We start from the raw sequence: 23,440 nt of genomic DNA, 5'->3' as shown, positions 1-23,440 counted from the left end.
TTCCACAGCACCGCTATTCTGAACATCACAGCAAACTTGTGTTGCAGGTACAATCTAATACATACCCAGGGATTTTGCTGTATTAAAACGAATAGAATGGAAAATAAAGGAAATTATTATAGCCCTGGATTTATTGTGAGATCAGGCCAGAATTTCTGTGTCTTAAGTAACTTTTTTTCTACAAGAAAATACATACATTGTAATGAATTCAGGTAAAAGGGAGTATTATTTTGAGAAGAGGAGCATATTTGAGGTGTTCAAGTATTCTTATTTTTCTGCCACAGAAAGGAGTTAGGAACAAAGAAGATAAAAATATACCCCGCGGTAATTCAATAACATGTCTTGCTGTAGGTATTGGAGGAATTGACTGTTCAGCTACACTCCCACAACACTACTCAGGCATCAGATTAAACCTGGTTCCACAATTCTGTTTTCTAGCATAAAGCTAGTTGGCCATTTGGGATCAGACAAAGTGACTCTTCAGTGAGTAAAATGTAGAAATGTATGCATGTAATTTTTACTGGAGTAAATACTCAGAGTATGGTTATATGAAAAAAAGGAATTTTGCTGCTTAAAAAGTACCATATACTCATTTTTTGGAGGAGGCTCTCAGCAGAAGAGAACTGGAGTGGCAAAATACCGATGGATAAGTGAGTACAACAGGACGTGCAGGATATTCTTTCCATGGCGGAAAGTAACTTGCTGTGTTCTCTGCAAGGTTTTCTTCTGCCTTGGTACACATTTCTAGATGTATGACGGAAGGATGCAAATAGTGGGAGACTCCAGTTGTGCAGACCCTTGCTGTCACTCAGCTTATATCATTCTTTCAAAAGAAAATAATGAAACAGTAGTGATAACAACATCCATTCTAGGTCTAACCGAACCGTGAGGATTATGTTGGCAAACACAATATAGTTTTGTGTTGCTCTACAACAGAAGGTAATTTGAGTTGGATGCATGATCAGGTAGGCTCAGCTCCTCAAAAGCTGTTCTCTCAGGCTTTCACTCCATTATACATGCAGAACCGTGGCAGCTTCTCTAAGAGCATAAAAAGTACAAAGAGAAGGAAAGCAGCGTACCCAAGTACATCTTAGATTTCCCTTGAGAGCTCTCTGCTAGCAAACCAAGCAAACTGGTTTGGGGAGAGGCTGTAGTTTTCCAGAACTGCAAAAGAACAGTGCCAAACTGAGAAAATACAAAGCATTTCTGAATTGCGGCAGGTCCAACAATGAGTTGTCAGTTAAAAGTGAGAGCACAAAATCAAATCCAGTGGGGAGCGAAGAGGATCGTGGTGGCACATAAGAGATTGCATTTTTTCTGTGTGCGTGTAAAATCTACTGAGCAAGTGGGTTTTTGTGGTCGGTGGTTTGGGGTGGTTTATTTTGGGGGTTTGGGGTTTTGTATTGATAGTTTGCTTGTTTTTGGGTTTGTTGGTTTTTTTTTTCGGACAGCAGTTTGACAGAGAAGTGCCCTGTTGAATAACGAGGATTCACCTGATTGCTTTACTTGAAAGTTGTTCGGAAAACATCTGCCGAGTAGAGAGACAAATGTGACCGAGTGGAAGAGACTTAGTTGTTGGGACTCTTTAACTACTTTTCTTAAAAAGAGGAAATCTGCAAATTAGGTGCTTTGGGGAGCTCTTTTAAAAGGAAAAGGATTAGCTGGATAAAATAACAACTATTGGGAATGTGGGCTGCTTGTTGAGGAAGGCTGGAAGAAAAGCAGGGAAAGAAAGTGGCAATGCCAGATGGGGAAGATTCTCAGTGATAGTATCTCACAGCTTTTGCATTGTTTCCGCATAAGATCCCTTTTTATGTTTAGTTACTTAAAGATGTGGGTATCCTCACCCTCTGTTTTGTGTATTCTTATTTTGATTCTTCCAAAATGAATTTATGTTTATATATCTTCAGTTTTACTAGAGGATTTTTCAAAGTGCCTAGGTTCTCAATTTATGTCAAACTCCAGATTATAAAACATGAAACATTTTGTTTCTGAAGATTAGGATTTTAAGAGATCAGAAGTTTACTTGGAGCTAGTGATGCAACAGTAATATATGTTTAAGTTTTCACTGCCATTTTTATAGGAAACATGCAGCTGCATTAACTTCCCCATGTAGCCCTTTCCTGCTCTCTAGGTGCCATTTTCTCTGGTGAAATAGAGAAATCCAAAAGATAATTGGCAAATCTGTTGGATCCTCATGAGTAAAACCTTCAGCTAGGAGAATATATTTTTAATAATAATTTTAGAAAAGCTGTATCTGGCAACTGATGCTAACTGGAGATTTGAGTTTGGTAAAGTGTAAATGAATACCCCTGAATCTATGCACAGGTTTGTAAAAGAGTCCACGTAAACTCTGGAAACAAGTGGAGAGTGCCTAATTATTTTTTAAAAAGTCATTTCTCTCAGCCAACTTCCAGTGCTAAATTTCTACCACTTGTGGTGGACACCACTGCATATCAAAGATCTGATCTTGTATTGCTGGCCATGGCTTGGTTTGAAAAATCAAACACATAGGTGAGCATTGCTAGTGTAGAGCCCTTGTCATCAGTTATTGTTTTATTTATCTCTTATGTAAATTGAAGAATAAGGAGGCAAAAATCAATAGCTACAGAGAAAGTAGAATAGTAACCAGTCTCCTGTATATTTGTTGGAGCAAGATAAGACCAAACTAATACTGTCATTTCTCCTCCCTCTCTTCTGAACAGTTGCGTTAGTGTTATATTTTGCTGTGCCAAAAATTACTAAGGAGATTGCTCAAATGAACCAAAAGAAAAGGAACTTAATTCCATACTTTTCTCCTCGCTGAAAGGACTGACGAAGTAGCAGTCTTTGTGTTTCATTGATGGGTAGCAGCACTGCTTCCGCAGCTTGGGTTTATATTTGAGCTGGGATCTGTCACGGCTGGGGGTGATGCAGAGGCACTGAAGTGTGCCACAGTCCCTTGGTCAGGAGGGCCAAGCAGGAATGTCCTGTGAGGAGCGGCTGAGGGAACTGGGATTGTTTAGTCTGGAGAAGAGGAGGCTGAGGGGAGACCTCATCACCCTCTACAGCTCCCTGACAGGAGGGTGCAGAGAGCTGGGTTTGAGCCTCTTTAGCCTAGTAGAAAGCGACAGGACAAGAGGGAATGGCCTCAAGTTGCCCAAGGGAAAGTTTAGACTAGATGTCAGGAAGCATTTCTTTCCAGGAGGGGTTGCTGGGCGTTGGAATGGGCTGCCCGGGCAGGTGGTGGAGTCCCCATCCCTGGAGGGGTTGAAGAGTCGGGTCGATTTAGAGTTTAAGGACATGCTGTAGGTGGGAACTGTCAGTGCTGGGCGAGCGGTTGAACTAGATGATCTCCAAGGTCCTTCCCAACCTAGATGATTTTGTGATTCTGTGAATGAAGGTGAGAGTCAGCACTGATACTTGTCTCAATTGCCTTGACTGTTGAACACGCCAAGCATACGCAGCTTTGGGGTTTTATTTATGTCTCCATTTGTTTTGTTTTGTTCCCTTGGTTTTGCAATTTCTTCTAAAGGATGCTCAAATAAACAAAGAGGCTCATTCTACTTATTGCTTACAGGTTTCCAACCTGTACCTGTACGACAGCGTGCTCATGCTGGCCAATGCTTTCCACAGAAAGCTGGAGGACAGGAAATGGCACAGCATGGCAAGTCTGAACTGCATGAGGAAATCCACCAAACCTTGGAACGGAGGGCGATCCATGCTAGAGACTATTAAGAAGGTGAGAATAGTCAAACCACAGTTGTGCGGGCAATTAAAAGTGTTGCTTCGTTTCTCCTTGAGATTAGCTTGTGAAGAGGTTTTTGACCTCTGTTCAACTTTTCTTTTATTACAAGCAAGTGATTTACAAGTACCGGGAATGATCTACAGCTCTTAAACAAGGAAATGATTTATTCCAAACAAATCACACTGCAGTGTTGCTCCCGTGGTGTGTTCTACTTCTGTTATCCTCATAGCTACCTGCTGTGGATATAGTGTGATCAGGAATAGTCATACAAACTGACGTGTGCATGCATCAGCATAATAATTTCCCCACAAGAGCTTAAGGAGCTTGGGGGGCCAACCAACGGTAAGGTTTAAGATTTACGTTCCGTGTGCTACAGCTCAACTAGCTTGGTAAGTCAACCGAGCATCGGTATCTGTTTGTGTACTGCAGCCCAGAGCAAAAGGGTTCTGGCGTAGCTAAGTTGTCCTTAACGGTTACACTGTCTTGCAGCATGTTGAATCAGTCAAAGATGGGCAGTAGTGACTTTGCAGATGCATGGTAACTTCTTTTCTGAAAGTTATATGATCACAAATACTAGTGGAAAAAGTAAATTTTAACTATACTACCTTTTTACCAATTATTTGAAAAAAAAAAAAACCCAACAACTCTTTCCCCTATATATTGATGAAATGGTTTTCCTCTAGTAAAATGTTGCAATTTGATCGAGTGTTATGTTATGCTCTGACTGTTCCTAATGACGCCATCCTTTGTGACTCGATTAATTCAAACTTTAGTGTCATTTCAAGCTTCTTTGCTGCAAACCCAAAATCAAGCTCCGTGATACTTTCACAGAGAGGTTTTAATGATACTTAAAATTTTAACTTTTCTTCATGCCTCTCTTGGGAGCACGGCAGGCTCAGTCTTTCTTTTGGGCTTGGACTTCATGCCTTTATATTCAATCCTAGAACTGAACCTGCTGCCCTCAGTTACCCTGGGAGGGCTGTTGTCTCACAGTCCACCAGGGGCCTTCTGCTTTTCTTTCGGGTCTGTCTCTGTGAATGGTGGAGACCTGATGGCTTTTTTCCCACAATATAGAGTGGGTGTGTTAGTAGGGGGAAAAAAAAAAAAAAAAAAAAGTCTTTTGTCTGGCACTGTGTTTGAGCTACTGAAGAACATGTAATTGCCACATTTAAGTTCAATGTAAACGTTTCCAAATGCCTTTAATGAAGAGGAATGTTTATAAAGGCAAATTTGTGCTGTTCTAAAATTTCTGAAACTTATTTCCTTAGGGCCATATAACTGGGCTTACTGGTGTTATGGAGTTCAGAGAAGATGGCGCCAACCCCTATGTTCAATTTGAAATACTGGGCACTAGCTACAGCGAAACGTTTGGCAAAGATGTGCGGAGGGTAAAGAGATGCTGCTTCTTTCTCTCTTGTTTTCCTCTAAATAATTGTACGCTCTACTTCACAGGAGAAAATGTTATTCTGTAAGAATGAAGTAGTGCTACACCGCAGAATAAATTTGCTAGAAGTGAAACATTTTCTAACATCCTGCAGGCTTAAATCTTGAAAGCTAACTCAGTAGCTTTTTTGGTAAGCAGGAGACTGCCAAGTTGTTTCCACATGTGCAGTAATGATGCAGTGCCACAACGATACCGTGAAGTTGTGTTACTGTGTGTTATGTTGCCGGGAAGCAACGATAATAGTGAAGACTGCGTTATTCTGCTCACATATTTTATTGTTAATTAAGATATAATTGATAAAACTGACACTTGTCTTACTAAGGAAGCTGAGACTATAAATTACCTATACACACAAAGATGTTTCAGAGTACAGCTGCTGCAAGAAGTTGAGATAAATAAATTAAAAAACTCGACAAGTTAATTTCCAAAATGGATGATGCTAGATCACTTAAAGTAAAGGAACAAGGACTGATGGGCATTAGAAGGCAGTTAGAGTGCTTCCATGCAGTTACTAACATAAATTGTTATAGGCTGAGAAGGCTCCCTCGAACGTGTTCATGCAGGGGGAATGCTCAAAAAAATACCTGAAACTCTCAACTGAACCGTGAGGTTCCAACTGGAACCCAAGCTACAAAAACATCCTGAACTGGTCAGCTGGTTGAAACACGGACCTTACCACTCTATGGTAAGGCATCCTATATTAAGCAGAGATGAACAAAGAGGATTCCGTGAAGAACTAAAATTTATGCCGTTTTCTGTCTCCATTTGACCATTTTTTTTTTCCTGTGTTTTGTTTTGATTCACCTGAATTACGTGACCCTAAATGGAAAAACAAGCAAAGAACTTCTGTTTACATTATCATCTCAAACAGCTAAATTCTCTCAGAGTCTAATTTGGCACGAGGATTCTGGACATGGAGCCAGAAGCATTACAATATCTATTAGAAATTCAACAGAAGGAAGAGAAGTATTTGAAATGCATAAAGCTCCAGGATATATAATTGAAAAACTTCTCTTGCCAAAAAATGTGTCTGAAGATTTCAGATTGGCTAGGCACCCTCCTGTATTGTAATGACCAGAAAAGGCTATTCCTCAGCCCACTTTCATTTCTAGAAGGTTCATCCTGCAAATGAGGAAGTCTTAAGTTCTAAACACTGCCTGAATGTTGAAAAATTGTCTGAATTTTGGAAACAGCGTTGCCTATTTAATAAAATGGAGTTGGTTTAGGAGGTCTAGAAAGCAATTCCTGTTCATAAACAGAAGTCTGCACCTCACTTCATGCCCAAGTATGCGAATCAGAAGCAGCCGGTGCCATGTGAGATGCTGTGGACTGTCCTACTGTGTTTCCAGCTGCCACTGCAGAGAAGCCTGAGTGTCCTCTCAGTGCTGCGTTGTCCCTAGCAGATGGATGCCATGGGGTGTTTGCCTTTGGTGGCAGGTTGTTACAGGATCGCCAAGTAACTCTACGTCATATAATTGCTTTATGCTTCAGTTTACCTTTCGGTTAACTTGGCAGGATGACCACTCAGAACAGGTCTGAGGCCTTAAAGGGAAATTATAACCTACGAGTATACATCATTACGTTTTTTTCTAATGTACATTTCAAGTATGGTAACACTTACACAGAAGCTCTCATTTCAGTATGGGTAGCACTGACCAAACTGAGATATAATCCAGATGTGTGGACTGGAGATAGCTAAAATACCCCTCAAAAGGGACCACAAGGCGAAGAACTAGGTAAAATGACAAATGGCACATTGACTCAAGTGGCCAAACTGATACGCCACGGGTCGCTTGTCATCCCTAATGTGCTGCTTTGGGATTAGGTGGTTAACAGAGGAAGACTTAACTCTTTGGATGTTAAATGCAGAATACAGTCCCCAAAATTAAATGGATAAAAAGCCACTGGCTGTGGAATACTACTCTGACCTAAAACGCAGTTCTGAAAGTGATCCTTTTAATTTAATATATAGAGAGGGTAAAAAGTCAGCAATATGCTAGACAAGTCTGTAGAAGAACTTGGAAGAAATTATATTTCTTACAGCAACATTATCGTGGAACTACTGGTATTGAATTATTTAGACATCCTGACTTTTTATTATTGCAGCAAAAATATGTTAGAGCTCAGAAGTACTTTTAAAAGCTCAAAAAGTCATGCTTGTCTCGTTTATATTACTTGAGTCAGAGATTTATTGTCAGTTGTTTCCACATCAGCCTTTCCTCAGATTTAGTGGTGGAGGAACATATTTCTGGTGAAAAACAGAGGGTTCCTTCTGCACGTTTTTCTCTTCTTCTGTATGGAGAGCATCTGTATCTATTCATCCCTGTCTCGACCCTACAAAAAACCTTTGCACTTAGACTCTGTGACAGGGTAGGGCGAAAGAGTATTACATTGAGTGTTGAGCCTTATTGGAAATCCAGTCAAAAGCTAGTGGACTTTTGGTAGTCGACATCCCTTACAAAATTTCTCGGGGATTGTTTCTACTAGAAAGACTCCTACGAGGATGCCCAAGATAGTAACCTAGATCTGGCAGGAATTTTCAGGGCCTTTCTGTAGAGGCATCTTGCCTCTTCCCAGTTGCCCTGAGATCTGGTCGTTCTGCAGAGAGTTGTTACTTCCACTAGCTGTGATTGACTTACGAGTGCACGTAAATATATGTCTTTGCTCACTTAGTGTACCTTCTCCTTTATTTCACAAGTCTAACACCATGCTTCTCTGGTAAAGTCTGATAGTGGCTTTGGTGTATTTTGTGTGTGTGTTTTCTTTTTCCTTTGTTTGGGAGTACTTTAGTGAAAGCGAAACTTCAGAAAATGTTCTAATGTCTTTAGTTTAAACATAAAAGAGCAGGGTATGTCCCTTAAGGTATGTTACCTTGCTTCACAAAAGGCTCGGATGATTGCCATCTATTCATGGTGTGCATGTGGAGGTTGAGAAAGCATGCTATGAATACTCTTAAAAAAAAGAGATCAGTGTGGTGACTTATCAGGGTGCTTGAAAGTTGAAGGATAAGATTGTCAGAGAAACTGAAGAGGCTTAAATGCCTAGTGCCTGTTGTTTGTCGGTATGATTTATGTTCCTAATGTCTGTAAACACCTTTAAAAATAGCAACCTGAGTGTGTGTATATTAAAAAAAAAACAACAAAACAACCAAAAAACCAGAAACAAACCACCACACCAAAACAAACAAACAAACAAAAAACCCACAAACAAACAAACCACACCAAAAAAAACCCCTGGATATAAAGAGATGAGGGAACTGTAAAAAGTATAAAACATAACAGAATTAACCAAAAAGAGAAAAGTAATAATTTTTATAGCTGATGCATTGCTGATGTTTCAAATTAAATGAAATCTGAGTGCAAGAAAGAATGAAAGCAACACAGAGGACGTCTAAATTGGAGAAAGAGGAAAAAGTAGTATAAAGTGTTGAGGTGAAGTGTGTGGAGCAGAAGGAATGAGACTAATAGGCTGTTATGTTCACAGCCCTTTGAGACTTTTGGAATTTGCATTTGTAGTGGATTAAGAACCCCCTTCTGCAATGTCCCCCCCCATGCTAAGGGAATATGCATCAAATTCAGCAGCAGCTTTAATTTCTGTAATTGTTGGGTTACTCCCCATTGAATGGTTTTCCTCTGAATTTAGAGTTAGCGACATGCTGCTTTCTTTTCTCTTTTACGTTCTTATTTATTCATCCCTTATGATTTATTTTTTTACCTCTACGGATATGTAAAGACTCTCTTGTATGTTTAAATTTTGATGCCTTCTACCTTAAGTTCCTTGAGCCTTTGGTTCATTCCCAGCACTGGTAGTGGCTGGGGGTGATCGTTACCTCATTTTGCTTCATTGGCTCACTGTCCCCATCTGTAGCATGGAATTGAGGGTGCTTGTCTGCTTTGTACTAAGTTTTGAAGCCTGATTAAAAAAAAAAACAAAAACAAAAAAACCCACAAAACAAACAAACAAACAAAACCACTAGCAAAACCATTTATCTCTTAACATTGAGAAACTGAATGAATCGTGGCATTAAAAGCTGTGTATTCCTAGATGTGTGAGGGAACATCCAACCAGAGCTCGTTTTTTGTCAGTACAGAACTATATCCCAGTTCCCCAGCACACGGGACGTGAAGTGGGAAAGGATGTCAGGACTACGTTAATTCCCTCCTTATTGACCATGTATATTAAAAGTTCTTATTAATGAAAGTCTTGCTGTAACTTTCAGAACATCTGAGCCGATTCGTATTTCTCATGTTTCTGTGCTCGGGTGGATTCTGCACAATATAATAGTGTGATGATGCAGCTGTGAGAGCAAAAATAAGGGAGTCGGGACTCCAGGGTGGGTGTTATTTCTAGGAACTCCCTCACTTACAGTGAGCTCTTGAGGTGTCAACCCGTTTGTTCTCATTTGACCATGTATGCAGTGAGTACTGGAACAGCTCACTGCCCTTGTAGGGATGTGATCAGGCTTAGTTAGGTAACGCCCGTTTATCTTCATTTTCATCCTTGGCAGGAAGATCTTCTGTAAGTATGAAATGATGTTGTTATTTAGTTTATTTTATGACAGGGATCATATTTTTTATCTAAAGCAATCTGCAATTCTCTCCCAAGCTGACTCTAATGAAGGCAGAATTAATGATTTACACACATGCTGTATTTCATAAGAAACATTCTGTTCAAGATGATAACGTTTACCATTGGTTATTCATTCCTGTCAGTTGGTATGTTTTAAATTAGATTTTCTGGAAATATCATCTGCTTCATAAACAGTCATACTTGTTTCCTCCAGCATTTCTGAGACAGATTGCAGAACTCACTGTAAGTAGTTCTGTGATACGTTTCGCAGTTGTTGAAACCCCATTTCTGAAGTCTGGTACAGTGCTTTAATTGGGAATGTTACTTTTAGACAGAACCTCGTTATTATCATGATGAGAAATCCTATGCTGCTTATTCATTGCAAAAAGGAACTGTATTATTTAGGGGTCTGCACTATTAAGTGCTTTCATCTGCAAAAATATTGCCAAGTCACATCGTACAAATTGAAGAGAATTAGCTTAGGTGGTTACTACTGTAGCTGAATCGGTTTAACTTGCATGGAAAAAAAAAAAAAAAAGGATAACCAAATTGCTTGAGTTTTGTAAAACAAATGCCTGCCTCCTGCTTGAGCACTCCATAAGCATGTAGTTGGGTATAGGAATTGGGTTTAAACTGCGTTGCCAAGGTGTATTTCAGCTGGAACATAACCCCCTTACCTTGTCAAGGGAAGGGCTAACAGTCTGCTCATTCTGGGTAAAACACAATTTCCACAATTTATTTAGTTTAATATTTAGTTTAACTTCCTTTTATGCTTGAGTTGCTTGAGTGTCATGGTAGAATAATTTGGAAAAGGAGTATTGCAATTCACCCTATAAATACATTGTGTCGAACTGAAGAAAAATCTGGAATATTTTACTTAAAAAAAATCTGCATTTTTTTTTTATTTTAATTCTCTGTACAAGATGGATGTGAGGAGTAAATATAAATGCATTCCTTGCAGATGCCGTAAGTTTAATTGCTGCTGGTGAAAAATACAGCTGAGCATATAGGAAATGGCTGTGATCAATTTTTAAACTATAGAAGAATACTAGAGAAAAAACATGATGAACATTTTTTTTTCCTGAAATGGCGTGGAGTCCCTGTTTGCTCAAGTTCTGCAAATGTTTGGGTTTGGGTTTTTTTTTGTAATGGAAATATTTTATGTTGTGTGCGCTTTCATTGTAAAATTATAGCTGAGTTACTACAGTCACTAACCGAAAAGTAGGTGAGCGAGTTTAGAAATCCATTTTTTTTGTGGGAAATGCGAGACATAGTTCTTTTAAAGTTTTTTTTTCTTTTATTTAATTTTATGCTTTTTGGAAAACATTGCCAGTGGGACCCATGCTTTTGCATAAACAGTTGTATTTGCAAACACAAAATGCTGTATGTCTTTGCAAATTGTACCAGTGTCTACCCTGAGTAAAACGGATGTCTTGCAAATTTTGGTTGGAATTCCTCCAAGCACAAGATCATGCTGGTCTTCTCCTTCGGAAGGCTGTTCAGCTGTTTATATGACATTTTCACAGCACGAGGCTCGAGGCTACATTTTAAAAAGCAGCTCTGAGTTATGAGTAGGGCCAGGATACCTAGAGCAATTAGGACAGTGCTGAAGTTTCCACAGCCCACATGCACCACTGCCTCTATGTTTAGAAAATGTGTTTAATTCATAAGTCACATACTATGTCATACTTGCCAGATTATAATGAATCTCGGGTATAACATTCTCTTTTTTTTTTTTTTTTTTTATCGCATGTGCAATATTGCATAAAATTAAGCTGTTAGGAGTGTTAAAGTCAGCCTTCTAAAAACAGTTACATCTTTAATTATGGAGTTTTCCTCAAAGCTCCTGTGATTTATTGATGGATCCTGGGAGAGTGTTCAGAATGGGATGAAGAGAAAGCCCCTTTTGGTAGCTTAGCTCATTGAAGAATTCTGTGTTCAAGTGTGCGCACTATGGAGAAAAATATATTTCCATAGCGAAACAGGTCAAGATTTTCCGAGCTTAACACCAAAAAAAATAGACAGTGTTTGAAAAAAGCTTCAGAAATTCTTTTTACCTTTGTGGAAATCCGAAGTCAGAGATAATTCGCTCTTCTCTTTTGCACGGCATCCAAAGTGATACGCCCACTACTCCAAAAAGAGGGTCAGTCTTTTTTTTTTTTTCTTACTTCCTGCCCTAAGAAATATCTTGGAATTACGATTGTTTAAAAATCACACCAAAACTAGAACTTTCTGTTGAGTGTCAGACTGCTCTTAAAGCGTAATGTCTTCTCAGCAAAATCACTTTGAAAGATATTCATGCTAATGCCAAAATACAAGCTCAATTATTTTAACTAACGGATCAAATCTTGGCTTTCATAAGTGCATAAACTAAAGAGTTCTTACATCTCTTCATTTGCAGCATGATTTCGGTGTGGAGGAAAGTTGCACAAGGACTGTGTGTCGAGGGAGACCACGCACAGTTTCCTTTTTGTAGTGTTTGAAATGCATTTACTTCTTCTAATTATTGTTGTTGTCTTACGTAATTTGGTAAACTGCAAATACGTGTAGGTGCCAACATTTAAGGAGTAATTTTAAAATCCAGGATAACTATGTTGTCTTCATCTGTATATTCAATATGTCAAAAATAGGTCAAAAAGGGAATGTTTTAATACAGGTAGTTAAGCTGTTTAGTCATGCTACCTCATAGTTTGTTAAGAAAAATAATTTTTTATGGTTTCTGTCTAGTCCTATTTAAAATAAACAACAGAAATAGAAATTATTTAAAATTCCCCTTCTAGTTTTGCTTTTACTTCTGCCATATCATGCCAGATCATATTACTCTATACCAGTAAACAATTTTCACATGCAGGTTTTCCAAAGACAAGCTTCATGCAGGATATCTCAGTGGTCTGCCCAAATGTGGGACGCGAAGAACTTTTGTGTCACGAAGTGCCACTATCTGACTTGCTTTGGCTTAGTTCCTTACTTTCATTATACTTTTTTTTTTAAAAAAAAATAACCTTAATTCCTCAATTTACTCTTTTGGAAAGATGCGTGTAAAAGGGCATCAGACTTCTAATTAAACCTCTTTGTCTATATTGGCTAATTCGCTGAAATAACAGAATTTGGCAGAGATTGCCTGTTGTTGTTCCAGGTCCTGGCAGAACTGCCTTTAAATTAAGGACTTTCTGTTTCCAGACCACAGAGAAAACATTCAGTTTTACCTTAAAATAGGTACAATCTATACTTAGTGTGAGCCTATGTCAAGGAAAGCATTGTAAAATATGCCTGGTCCAGTACCACAATATCTCTTGCTACAGGAGTGAATGAATTTATATACTCAGGTAAAATACACAGAAGTCACAAAATAAAACTTGTTTCCCACTTTGAGACAACGTCTTTTCACTGGAATGGAGAGACCGTATCAGGCATAGATAATAACTCTTAAAATTGAATATTCTTTCTGAGCATGACACATAGGTGACAGGCTACCCGATGATGTATGTCTGTATTTTGAATAAGTTAATGAGTGTGATGTACAAATATATCATAGTTTCCCCACAACGTGATTGCTAATAGAACACATTTTTGAGTTTTATACTGGCAACAAAATATATTTCTTTAAGCAATATATAGTAATATATGCAAATATTTTAAGTATTTTCCAGCATAAAAGAGGTACCTGAGCAGAACACCATAATAATTAAAAATATTGACACTATTTAAAGAGTCAGTTGTTGGCGTGTCGGTGTAGGCTGAAATAACTATTAAAAACAACACATTTGAATTCAACTTAGACCCAACGGGCAAAAAGAAACTCCAGCAGCAGAGATCCTTTGGATACTGAAGCTCACCAGAATCCACTTTGGATGGAGATTATTGGCAACGGTTTCCAGAGGTTGGATGTGTCAGATGAATCGCCCTGTAGGGAGTCATGCCTCAGTAGATATTTTAAGTGAAAAATATAATTGCTACTAGACTGACTGGAAAATGGGATAGAGGTGATTTCTTACGTGGCTGGATTCTGGGTCGTGCAGAACTTAAAAAAAAATAACCTGAAATGACACCTGGATGTGAAGTGGTGAGTAGGGTGTCACAAAGAAGAGGTGCACGTTGCTGACAGTGACCACGCACACAGTTTTTACTTCACCAAGACAGGCCAGGCTCAGAAGGCGTCCTGTTGTAAACCAGCCACAAGTGTCGGGTAGAAGAGCTCAAGTACCTTCGGTGGCCAAATCATCTTTGCAGTCAAAAATCTCTTATGAACAATTATATATGTGTCCTGAAATTAAATTGCAAGTTGCAGAAGCATCTGATGGCGTGCCTAAAGCCCGTTGGGTTTTTATACATAGAATTGTACCGTGCGTAAAGCACTCAGGGTGCCAGTGGGGTATTCTGCCTGTGAATTTAAGATGCCAGGAAGAACCCAGCGATGTAGCTCTCCTTCTGAATTCATTAGCTTTTGTACTGGTCTTTGAGATCGCTGGATGAAGGATGCTAATTATGATCACGTAATTCTTCAAATGCATGAAGTGAATCTCTTTGAAACAGAGTTCTCTAAGGTAGTAAACCGGCTCCAGCCTGCCAACATCTCCTTCACTCAGTGACACCTCTTCTATGAAAAGGAGAGTTGTAAAGTCCTGTAGTTTATTGATGAGGTCTGAAGAACTTCCAGGCATTGGGCTTTGTTGGAAAGCAGATGTAATGTAGAGTAAAATTTAAAAAAAAAAAAAAAAAACAAAAAAAAAAAAACCGGGGACTCCCTTTTAGGAAAAGGAACATAAAAATAGTTGAATCTGACATCAGTTATTTGCTTAAAAATGGCTTTTTGAGGTCAGATTCCTGGAATGTGACAGCCAAGGAGAGGAAAGAGGGCTTGTTTGCTTACAGCAGTGAATTCCTCTCAACTGGAATAGCACCAAAAGGTCCCTTCCGAGCGCTGTGCTCAGGACATTTGCACTTGTCCCCACTGTGTCTGAGGCGTCTGAGCCATCCTGCCTGGTCGTGCTGTTCCTCCCACCATCACAAGGGAGGGAAAACCAGTGGGAAGCAAATCCTTTGTCCTGCGTGCGGTGTTTTCTAGGGCAGTGTGTCTCTGGTTGAAAGCGGTGATGAGTGGTTTGTGTTCTGTAGTTAACTAACAGACCTGGTGATTGGTTTCAGCAGGTTGGCCACTCTATCTCCTTGTATTGTTCATCATAAAGTCTCAAATTCTTAAAATCCTATCCATTGATAAAAATTGGGTACATGCTATGGGAGAAGTGGGTGTTTTAAAATAGTCGAGGTGGTACCATCTAGGTGTGGTATCTGGCTGATACCAGTTCTTGGGCATTTGTTTTGTTTTGGAGTTGAGAGTGTTAACCCGAATATATACAGAGTGCAGAAATAGGCATTCTTTTACAGAGCAGGCTAAAGCTTTCTAAATACAGTGCCTGGGCAGATAGGTGACTGAAGGTATCGAAGCATTTAGTCCCTGGAGCCTTACCAGAAAGTAGGCCTAGACAAGTACAAAAATTGGCAGTTGCTTACACAGAGAAAAAAAAAAGAGAAAAAATCTAATACCCAGTAACTAGGAGCACGGGTGATATTTAATAGCATGAGAACATTTCGGTTTGAGTAAAATCTATAATTTTCTTAAAGCTTTATGTGCAATTTATTCTGCCGTAAGATTAATAGTACGGTAAGGGATAAGTTAGTCGCTGCTTTGCAGGGTTGCTGTCTGAGCTGTGTTGAATCTAAACTGAGCTCTTGTTCTCTCTGCTCTCGTTCGAGAGGCCATTCAATACCAACCTGCACGGCCACTGCAGCTATTTACATCCCAGCAGCACCTGGAGGCTGTGGTTTTGTTAGAGCAGGAGCTACCCAGGTAGTTAACTGTAGTATTATTATTGTGTAATACCCTATTGTGCGTTCAGAAACCTGCTGTTGTAGTTTTGTTATCCTGACAGAAAAATTCTGTCAAAATCCGAGTGTTGAGAACATTCAGTATTGGGACTTCTCCAGGGTGTTTGCTAAAGGTAGGGACCGTTTTGTGGATCAGGTTTTGTTTTTCAGGCTAGGTGGAACAAACACTGCTGCTTCATGGTTCAGACTCGAGCTCACTTTTGGAGTTGAATCTGAAGTTTTGTCTGCTTTTTTCGTTCCTCTCTCCTGTTTTAAAATAAATAGTTGTGAGTGAAGTGTTTCTTGGTAGGTTTTCTGAACTTGCATCACAAGGTAATTTCTCTAGAAGTTTTAAAGATGAGTGGTGTTACTCCGTATTTTTATTAGGGCAAGTGAGGCAAAAGAGCGCAAAATATTTACTTTATGAGCATGAGGGAAGTGCACTGGGATTTTGTTATTAGCTTTCATTAAATCTAATTGGTTTCTGAATGTTCGGAGCAGGACTTTTCCTCGATAGACTCACTGAGAGGACATTCAGCATCTAGAGGGGCTTTTTCTTCATTTGAACACAAATAGGAACACCGTAACCAGTGAAGCAGAAAACACTGATTTGCTGGCTGAGCTGGCTTAAAATGAAAGAATGAATCTGGATCTGGGGTCCAGCCCACAGCGTCTGCTGCTCTTGTGTGGCTCTCATCACAGGCCATTTCAGTGGCTTTCTTAATTCAACCAAAATGTCCAGTCTTCTCTGGATCTCAAGATGAATCTCTCACGTTCAGGAACTTGCTCTCAGAGTTTGCTTCTCTTCCTCTCGTTCATCCCCATTTTCATCCCCAGCTACATGGTCCTCACTTGTGTCTTGCATCCTGCACACTGGAAGTTTCTCCCTGTCGAGGATGGTTATTTGCCCCCACAGAAGCCATGATCTCCCCAGGTTCTACAAGCAATTTGTTGTGACCCCGTGTTCAGTCTGGCTCGGAGAGATCGGTACCGTCCTCTGTGCTGCCTAACCACAACTTTTAATAGAGCACAACGTGTAGTCGTAGAGTGAACTGAGAGATTAAATAGATGCCATCTATTCCACAAATCAATATGACGGAGTGGAATTCAAATCAATATTGGTTTCCTCTCTGTTTCTATTTTGAATCTTGGTGGAGGGTTTGGGCAAAGACAGATGAATAGTTCCAAGATCTATAACTATGTTATTTTAACTGTGGTTTGATTTAATAAAGAAGTAAGGAAAAAAAATGAAAAGTGATGCCTAGCATTAAGTCTCAGAAGAATAAAGGAAGAAGTTTTCATATATGTTTTCATTATTTATGTCATGTATTTCTGTATATTTTGCCTATGGGTGGTATTAGAAGACTTCTGTGCATTATCAATTCTATGTCAGCCATGACTTACCACCTTCATCACACTTTATCCAAGATGACTCCTGTTGAATCTCTTTAATTATCCATATACCATGATCTTTCTCTATTTCTTCCATTCCCAAGATGCAGTGCAAACTGGTCATTTATTGTAGCCAGTAGAGAAGAACAAATGGAAAATATGGATCGGATTGCCTTTTGTTAATATTCTCAGCAAAAGCTGAGAATCACATTTCATAAGAAAAAGAGTTCGGATTAGACCAGAGAGGAGTTTTTCAGAATTAATCAGAATTTTAAGGCATTAATTTTGGCTTTAGAACAATTACATTAGTTTTTAGTAGAATTTATTATGATTTTTAAGGTTCGGAAGAGAGAGCTTACTGCAGTGCTAGTGCTCGGTTTCAATAAGCACACTGTAGGCAAAACATCTCTGTAGCAAAATCCTTTGTGCTCCAGGGTGGTGCCTTACTGAACCAGCCATGGGGGCAGGGACACGCAGCATCCCAGCTAATCACACGGTTTCCCCATTCTTAACTTGGTGTGATCATTCAGGTGAATTTGTTGAGTGTCCCATAGTCCAATACTGGACAGTCCGATGAGGATATGAGAGTAATTATTGTCTGACAGCTGAGTCATCTGTGAAAAGTCAGCCACCGTCACTAAAACACTGGTGTCTGCCTCAGAGGGAGGTTTTTTTTTTAAAATAAATAACCATCATCTTAGGGGAAGCGTTCTAGTTGGAAAGGGTCAATTTTGGTGGAAAGAATGAGGTTGGACATTCCCCTCCGTGTCTCTGGCATATGTGAAGCACATGAAGTTGAAGTCTGGTGGTGCTCCCTAGCATAAAGCAGCAATCTTCTGTTCCTTATTTGCTTTAATTGCGTGTTTGGGATGTTGTCTAATTGCTTTTTGTCTCGTTCAAGAAACAATGCATTGCCTGCAAATTGTGTTTATTGTAGACGTTCTTTATACCGCAATCTTTATTGGCTATAAAAAGTCTTAGGAGTTCTCTGCATTTATAGGTTGAGCTATAGCTGCCCTTACAATATTTTATCCTAATAAAACCAGGAAACAAATTTCCTTGCTGAAAAAACATTGGGTGCCCTTCCTGTGCACATGCTCTGGCTTTAGTTGAGAACAATTACAGCCTGTTCCTAGAGCATTTGCAGCATTACAACAGAGAGGATCTTCACCTGTCCACTGCTCCCGCCACCTGCCAGATTATCTTTCTGTGTTCTCACAGATCTTGAGCAAAAATGTAATTTAAGAACCTGTACTATTTTTGCTGGTGTCTCTGTACGGGAGGATTTATAGTAGGTGTTTGGAGTATTGATACTGGATTTTGAAGGTAGGATGCCCTGTTTTCTCACCCTTTGTGAAGCAAAGAAAAAGAGTCAGTGGGGTCTCCTGAAAGTACAAGAGAAGTGGGAGCAGCAAGGGTCTCCTCAGATCTCTTCCCTCCTGTGTCTCCCAGTGCAGCCTGCACACATTTATAAATCCTCGTTGCTCCATGGTAGTTAGTCAGGCTGCAGCAAAGATTAAAATATCCTTTCCTGAGCTGAATTAGCTTTCCAGATGTAGGTGGTATAAAATAGGTACATCAATGTACCTACTGCCTCTCTGGTTTTAATTATTTCAGAAATATTTTCTGTTCTGAATTCATAATAACTATTTCCAAGAGCTGGAAGTTCAGAGTGAGACCAGCAGCAAGGCTCTGTGGAAGCAGATTTTCCTGTTGAAGTGAGTTGTTAATAATTCTGGTTCTGAAACACCGCTCTGGGGTATCTCACTCCTCTAGTTCTGGCTTGCTTCAGTAGATACTGCACGCCCCAGTCCCGAAAAACAGTGTATGGATTAATGCTGCTCCGGACCAGTGAGCAAAGGAACTGATTGTTTTCTTTCCTCCTCCTTCTCCATTAAACATTAACACTCTTTAAACCCGAAGTCGTTTGTGTGTTTGTGTACAGCCGTGATCCTGGCCACTGTCACTGCTTCAAATCCTGCAGTGTTCCCCATGCTTCCTGTCACCAAAAATAAGCATTAGCGGTGGCTTCCAGGATAAAAATGGGGATGTCTGTTAGTTTGATCTATCTTAGTTCCCGAATTTCTTTAGTTTCCGCAGGCATCTCAAAACGCCTGATGACAAATTAAACAGGGCATAAACCCAGGCAGTGGAACAGTGCTCGGTGGGGGAGTGCGGCAGGAGCACAGGCAGCGGATCTGAGTAATCCCAGAAACCTGGGGATGTAACGATGAGTGAGGGAGGCACCTCCAGCTGGCCTGTAGCTTAAACAAACTGACAAAGTCTGTTGAATTAAATACTGGCTCGATTGACAGCATCTCTGCTGAAATCCACATCAGGACTCGTTCGGTTGCCTTCCTGGTGCGTATTTATTCTGAAGTTTGCCTGATCCTGGGGTATCTCAGGCTTTTTATGTCTCGATATGCTTCAACTGTAAATCTAGGTGTTCTCCTTTTGTTTGTTGCTGTAAACCATTTACGTAAAAATGCTGAGTCTTTAAATTGCAGGAAAGATTATAAAATATACAAACTCATATACATGCATATATAGATTTCACTGTGTCTTAATTTGCCTGTGGCATAAGAATCTGTTTTTCCTTTCAGTCACTTAAAAAAACCCACAAGCCAAAAAAAAAAAAGCAATTTTTCTGAGGGCTTCGTATGGACACACATTTAAAGATGGAGAAAGCATAGCAGTAAGGATCATTTTACTTTGGTGTGCTGACTAATGCTGTCAAAAATACAGCCTTTGAGAAACAAAACATGCCCAGTGGAAGTACAGGGATGTGCAAAAAACCAGAAAGAATTTATGGACAATAATCATCAATAAGCCTGACAGACAATACCAGTTCTTCCTTCAGCTGATTACAAGCTAGAAATACAATTACGCTTTCCAGACTGTGCGTTAGGGCTTACATTAATATTGCTGTGAGGAAGAGTCTGTATTTTGTCTACATAATATTTTGAAGGCAGTCATGCAAGCTCCCCTCAGTGCTCTGGGCGAGCCCCGGTGCCCGGTTGGAGCACAGGCAGTGCTCAGCTCTTGCCCTTCCTCTCAGCAGAGGGTCTGAACCAGCCTCGTCGAGGTGACACACCTGGGTGAGTCCTGGTCTGGCCACAACCCAGGGAGAGGTGGCCCACGTCTGCTAAAAGGATGGAGAGACATGCTGGAAAATACGGTAAAGGTGGTGATACCGGGAATGCGTTAGTTCCCTCTAGTATGGGAAACTGGAAGTTACTGCATCACTTACCAGTTGATGAGTGTTTGAGATCTGGAGAGAATATGGGATGGGGGGTAAAGAACATCCAAGAAGAGCAACTGCCTGGCTTGTCGTGAAAATCGTGTGCCTTTGAGGTGCCCAAAGTCGAATGAATGAACTCCGAATGAATTTGGATCTGATCACAGCCTGACTGAGCCTGTGGGTCCGTCTCTCCGTGTGTGCCATCGGAGGGCGATGCCAGGTTGCTGCTGTGTTAAAACAGGGGACCTGTCCCAAGGGGAAGGCTCCTGCTGCTCTGCTCTGTGCCCGTACGCCCCCGAGCCATGCCCTTACCCTCCTGCACTGCCCCTTGCCTACCCTGTGTTTCCTTCACACGTAAAACATTGGCCATAATCTTTTGATTAATTTACTCGCTTGTATTACAGTGCAGATAAGCCCATTCGTGCCGAGCTAGCTTCTCCTTGAAGTTTATTTTCAGGTGTGTTGCTTCTCAGTGCTGGGAGCAGATTTTTAGCTATATTAGTTAATGCATGACGTGAATAATAAATAAATAAATAGATAAATACAAGCTGCTAGTATCCATCCCCCTGATAATTCCCTTGACTTTCTCCCCTTCTTTGACTGTTGTGTCCTTTGAAGCGATTTAGCTTGGCACGTCTTAAACTGTTGACATTATTAAACAGTTGTTACGTTTCACCACAGAAATTACTGACTACGTGTGCAAAAAAACCCAAAGGGCCCTTTGGGATGAAAATGGCTATACCACAGTGATTCTTCTGACATGAAATTCCGAACTGCATGTGGTTCTTTTTTCTTCTGAACAAGAAAAAAAATAAAAACCATTAAAACATTCAGACATGTTGAACATTTCAGATGGTTTTGTTGTTTTGGTTTTTTTTAAAATAAAATAGCAGACGTCTACCTCAGTGAGGTTTTAAACAATCTTTCAACTTTGGGACTTTGCTACATTATGCCCTCAGGAACCTATTCTTATTATAATTATGATCCAGAGGAAATATTCTTGAACATTAACACTTTTCCATGGTAATAGCACAGTAGATGTTATACTGAATTGATGATTGTTTAAAAGCTTTTTTCCATTATGAGGTAGAATGGTCCCACATCTTTGAAACAAGATACTAACTTCGGGTTGAATCAAGAACTGTAATAAAGGAGAAATATGTTCGAAAATTAGTAGGTTGAAGATTAAAAGAGTGAAATTATTAGTGAGAGTTTTTCTTTTATTGCACAAGAATAGCTGCCGTTTGTGCTGTTGGAAGTTTGTGGTTCAAATTAAAGGATCTGTGTTTTCTCATCACTGTTCTCCTGGCACCTGTTACTTTAATGAGAGGGAAAGGGTGTCGTGGGGTCAAATTCACAACCAGTAGGTGCACGGGGGGTTGTTAACGCTCAGGGTAGTTTGGTGAATATTATCAATACCGTGGCCATGTAAATTAGTCTGTATTCTAGAATTTATATTGGAGCCCAGAACAGCGGCTCTTAGAGATCTGGGAAGATTGTACGAGTTATGTGGTTAGTTACTACTGTGGGTTTGAGTATTGACAGTATATTTGTAGCCTTCTCCTTGTTCTAGAAAAGATTCAAGGCAGCTGACTCTAGCATGCTATCAAGCTAGCTTTGTTAGATGGCATTCATGTCCTTCTTTTATTATTTCTATACTTCAGAGTTCTTTATTGGGCAAGAAACTTGGGTAAAAACATAGAGAAATCAATTATTTATTTTTTTTTGGTCATGGTTTTCAGCAAGTATTGAAAAACCTGACAGGAAACTCTCATCTTGTTTACTCTGCGGCCTAATTGTAAAAGTGGTTTGGATAATTCTGTTAACATTTAATCTGGTTAGCACCCTGTTTGATATCAGAAGTGTCTCTTCTGATGTTTTCATGTATTTCTGACTAAAACGAGGAAAACCTGATAAACCAAATCAATACGCCTCAAACCGCTTCTGTCTTTGGCTCGCTTGCTTTCGGTTTTTTGTGTGTGTGTTTGGTTTTCTCCACTTTTAGAGAGGAAGAAAGGGTATGAGTGTCCTCTTTGGTTTTTCAACATGAGGATAACTGACAACTGAATAACTTACAGACATATGGAATGTCCATGAGTTTATTTTTCAGGCCAAAGTTAGATGTCTAATAGCCATGCTGTCATTTTAATTGAGGCTACAGGAATAAGTGTTTATCTTCAATCCCTGTAGTACAGGAGTCCGAAGTGGGACAGTCATAGCGATCTCTTTTGGCCTTAAAATCAAGTCTAATACCTCTAAAATCTGATAATGGAACTGACTTTCACAGTTGTTCTCCATCATGGGGAAAACCCAATGTTTTCAATTTCAGTTGCCTCGATTTACCTTGCTTGGGATTCTTATTTTTCATCTAAGAGTCAGGTTCAAACCTAGCTATGCAGGGAAATATCCATTAATATCCAAGTGCATTTATTTATCTGATATTTTTCACCTTATTAAAAAGAAATCCTTGTTTCAAAAACAGGTATTCTTTGTGAGACTGAGAACCCACAGTGAATGTATTTCTGAAGAAGAGTACTTGGCTTGAAATACATTCGAAGCTTGGGTTTAGTAGAAGTGTTGTTTACATTTTCATTTTTCATTCAGAATTTTTTCAGAATCATACTAATTTCTTTTTTTTTTTCCCTTTTCATTGTGACAGAACAATCTGAAGCAAAATAGTGATTGTGCCTAATGTCTGTACATAGTGAAAACAAAATGTGAGTTTGCCAAGACTTCTTATCCCTTAGACTTGATAAGTGTCTCTAATTCCACGTTTTAGAATGTAGATGTAATATGGAAATGCAAGAAGTGAAAAGCTGGTGCATCACCTTGGTAGTGGTTTATATCCGCTTTCAAAATTTTGCGTTGGTTTATGTATTTTGAGCTACAGTCATTTTTCTATGTGCTGTATCTGCCTTAAATATCTTAATTTCTAAGAATACATACAGAGGTCAGGTTGTAATATGCCTGGTGATATGCAATCTATATGTAACCGTTCAGAAAGTAAACGTACTAGAGTACAGGAGCACAACAGAAGATGTATTTGAATATGGAGTAAATAACCTGATAAATTAACTCTGGGCAATAATGAGAGAGCAGTGTGGAAGAAGATACAGAAGTGACTGTAATGGGGAGAACAGTTGGGAATAACAAAGTTAGAAAACAAAGGATAAGTGTCAAATTGTATTTTTATATCAAAATG

General features: G+C 39.6%; 1 protein-coding gene across 7 annotated transcripts in view; it reads left to right on the top strand.

Moving 5' to 3' along the window:
• GRID1 (glutamate ionotropic receptor delta type subunit 1) overlaps positions 1 to 23,440 on the top strand; it is a 528,159-nt gene that overhangs the window by 423,684 nt on the left and 81,035 nt on the right. For all 7 annotated transcript variants that reach the window (XM_074924306.1, XM_074924305.1, XM_074924304.1 and 4 more), the window contains 2 exons: positions 3,560 to 3,721; positions 4,996 to 5,115. In XM_074924306.1, the coding sequence (XP_074780407.1) occupies positions 3,560 to 3,721; positions 4,996 to 5,115 (282 nt within the window). The remainder of the gene's footprint in view (positions 1 to 3,559; positions 3,722 to 4,995; positions 5,116 to 23,440) is intronic.

The sequence above is a fragment of the Athene noctua genome, chromosome 21 (genome assembly GCF_965140245.1).
Source record: "Athene noctua chromosome 21, bAthNoc1.hap1.1, whole genome shotgun sequence".
NCBI classification, from domain to species: Eukaryota; Metazoa; Chordata; class Aves; order Strigiformes; family Strigidae; genus Athene; species Athene noctua.
This window is presented reverse-complemented; position numbering and strand designations above follow the sequence as displayed.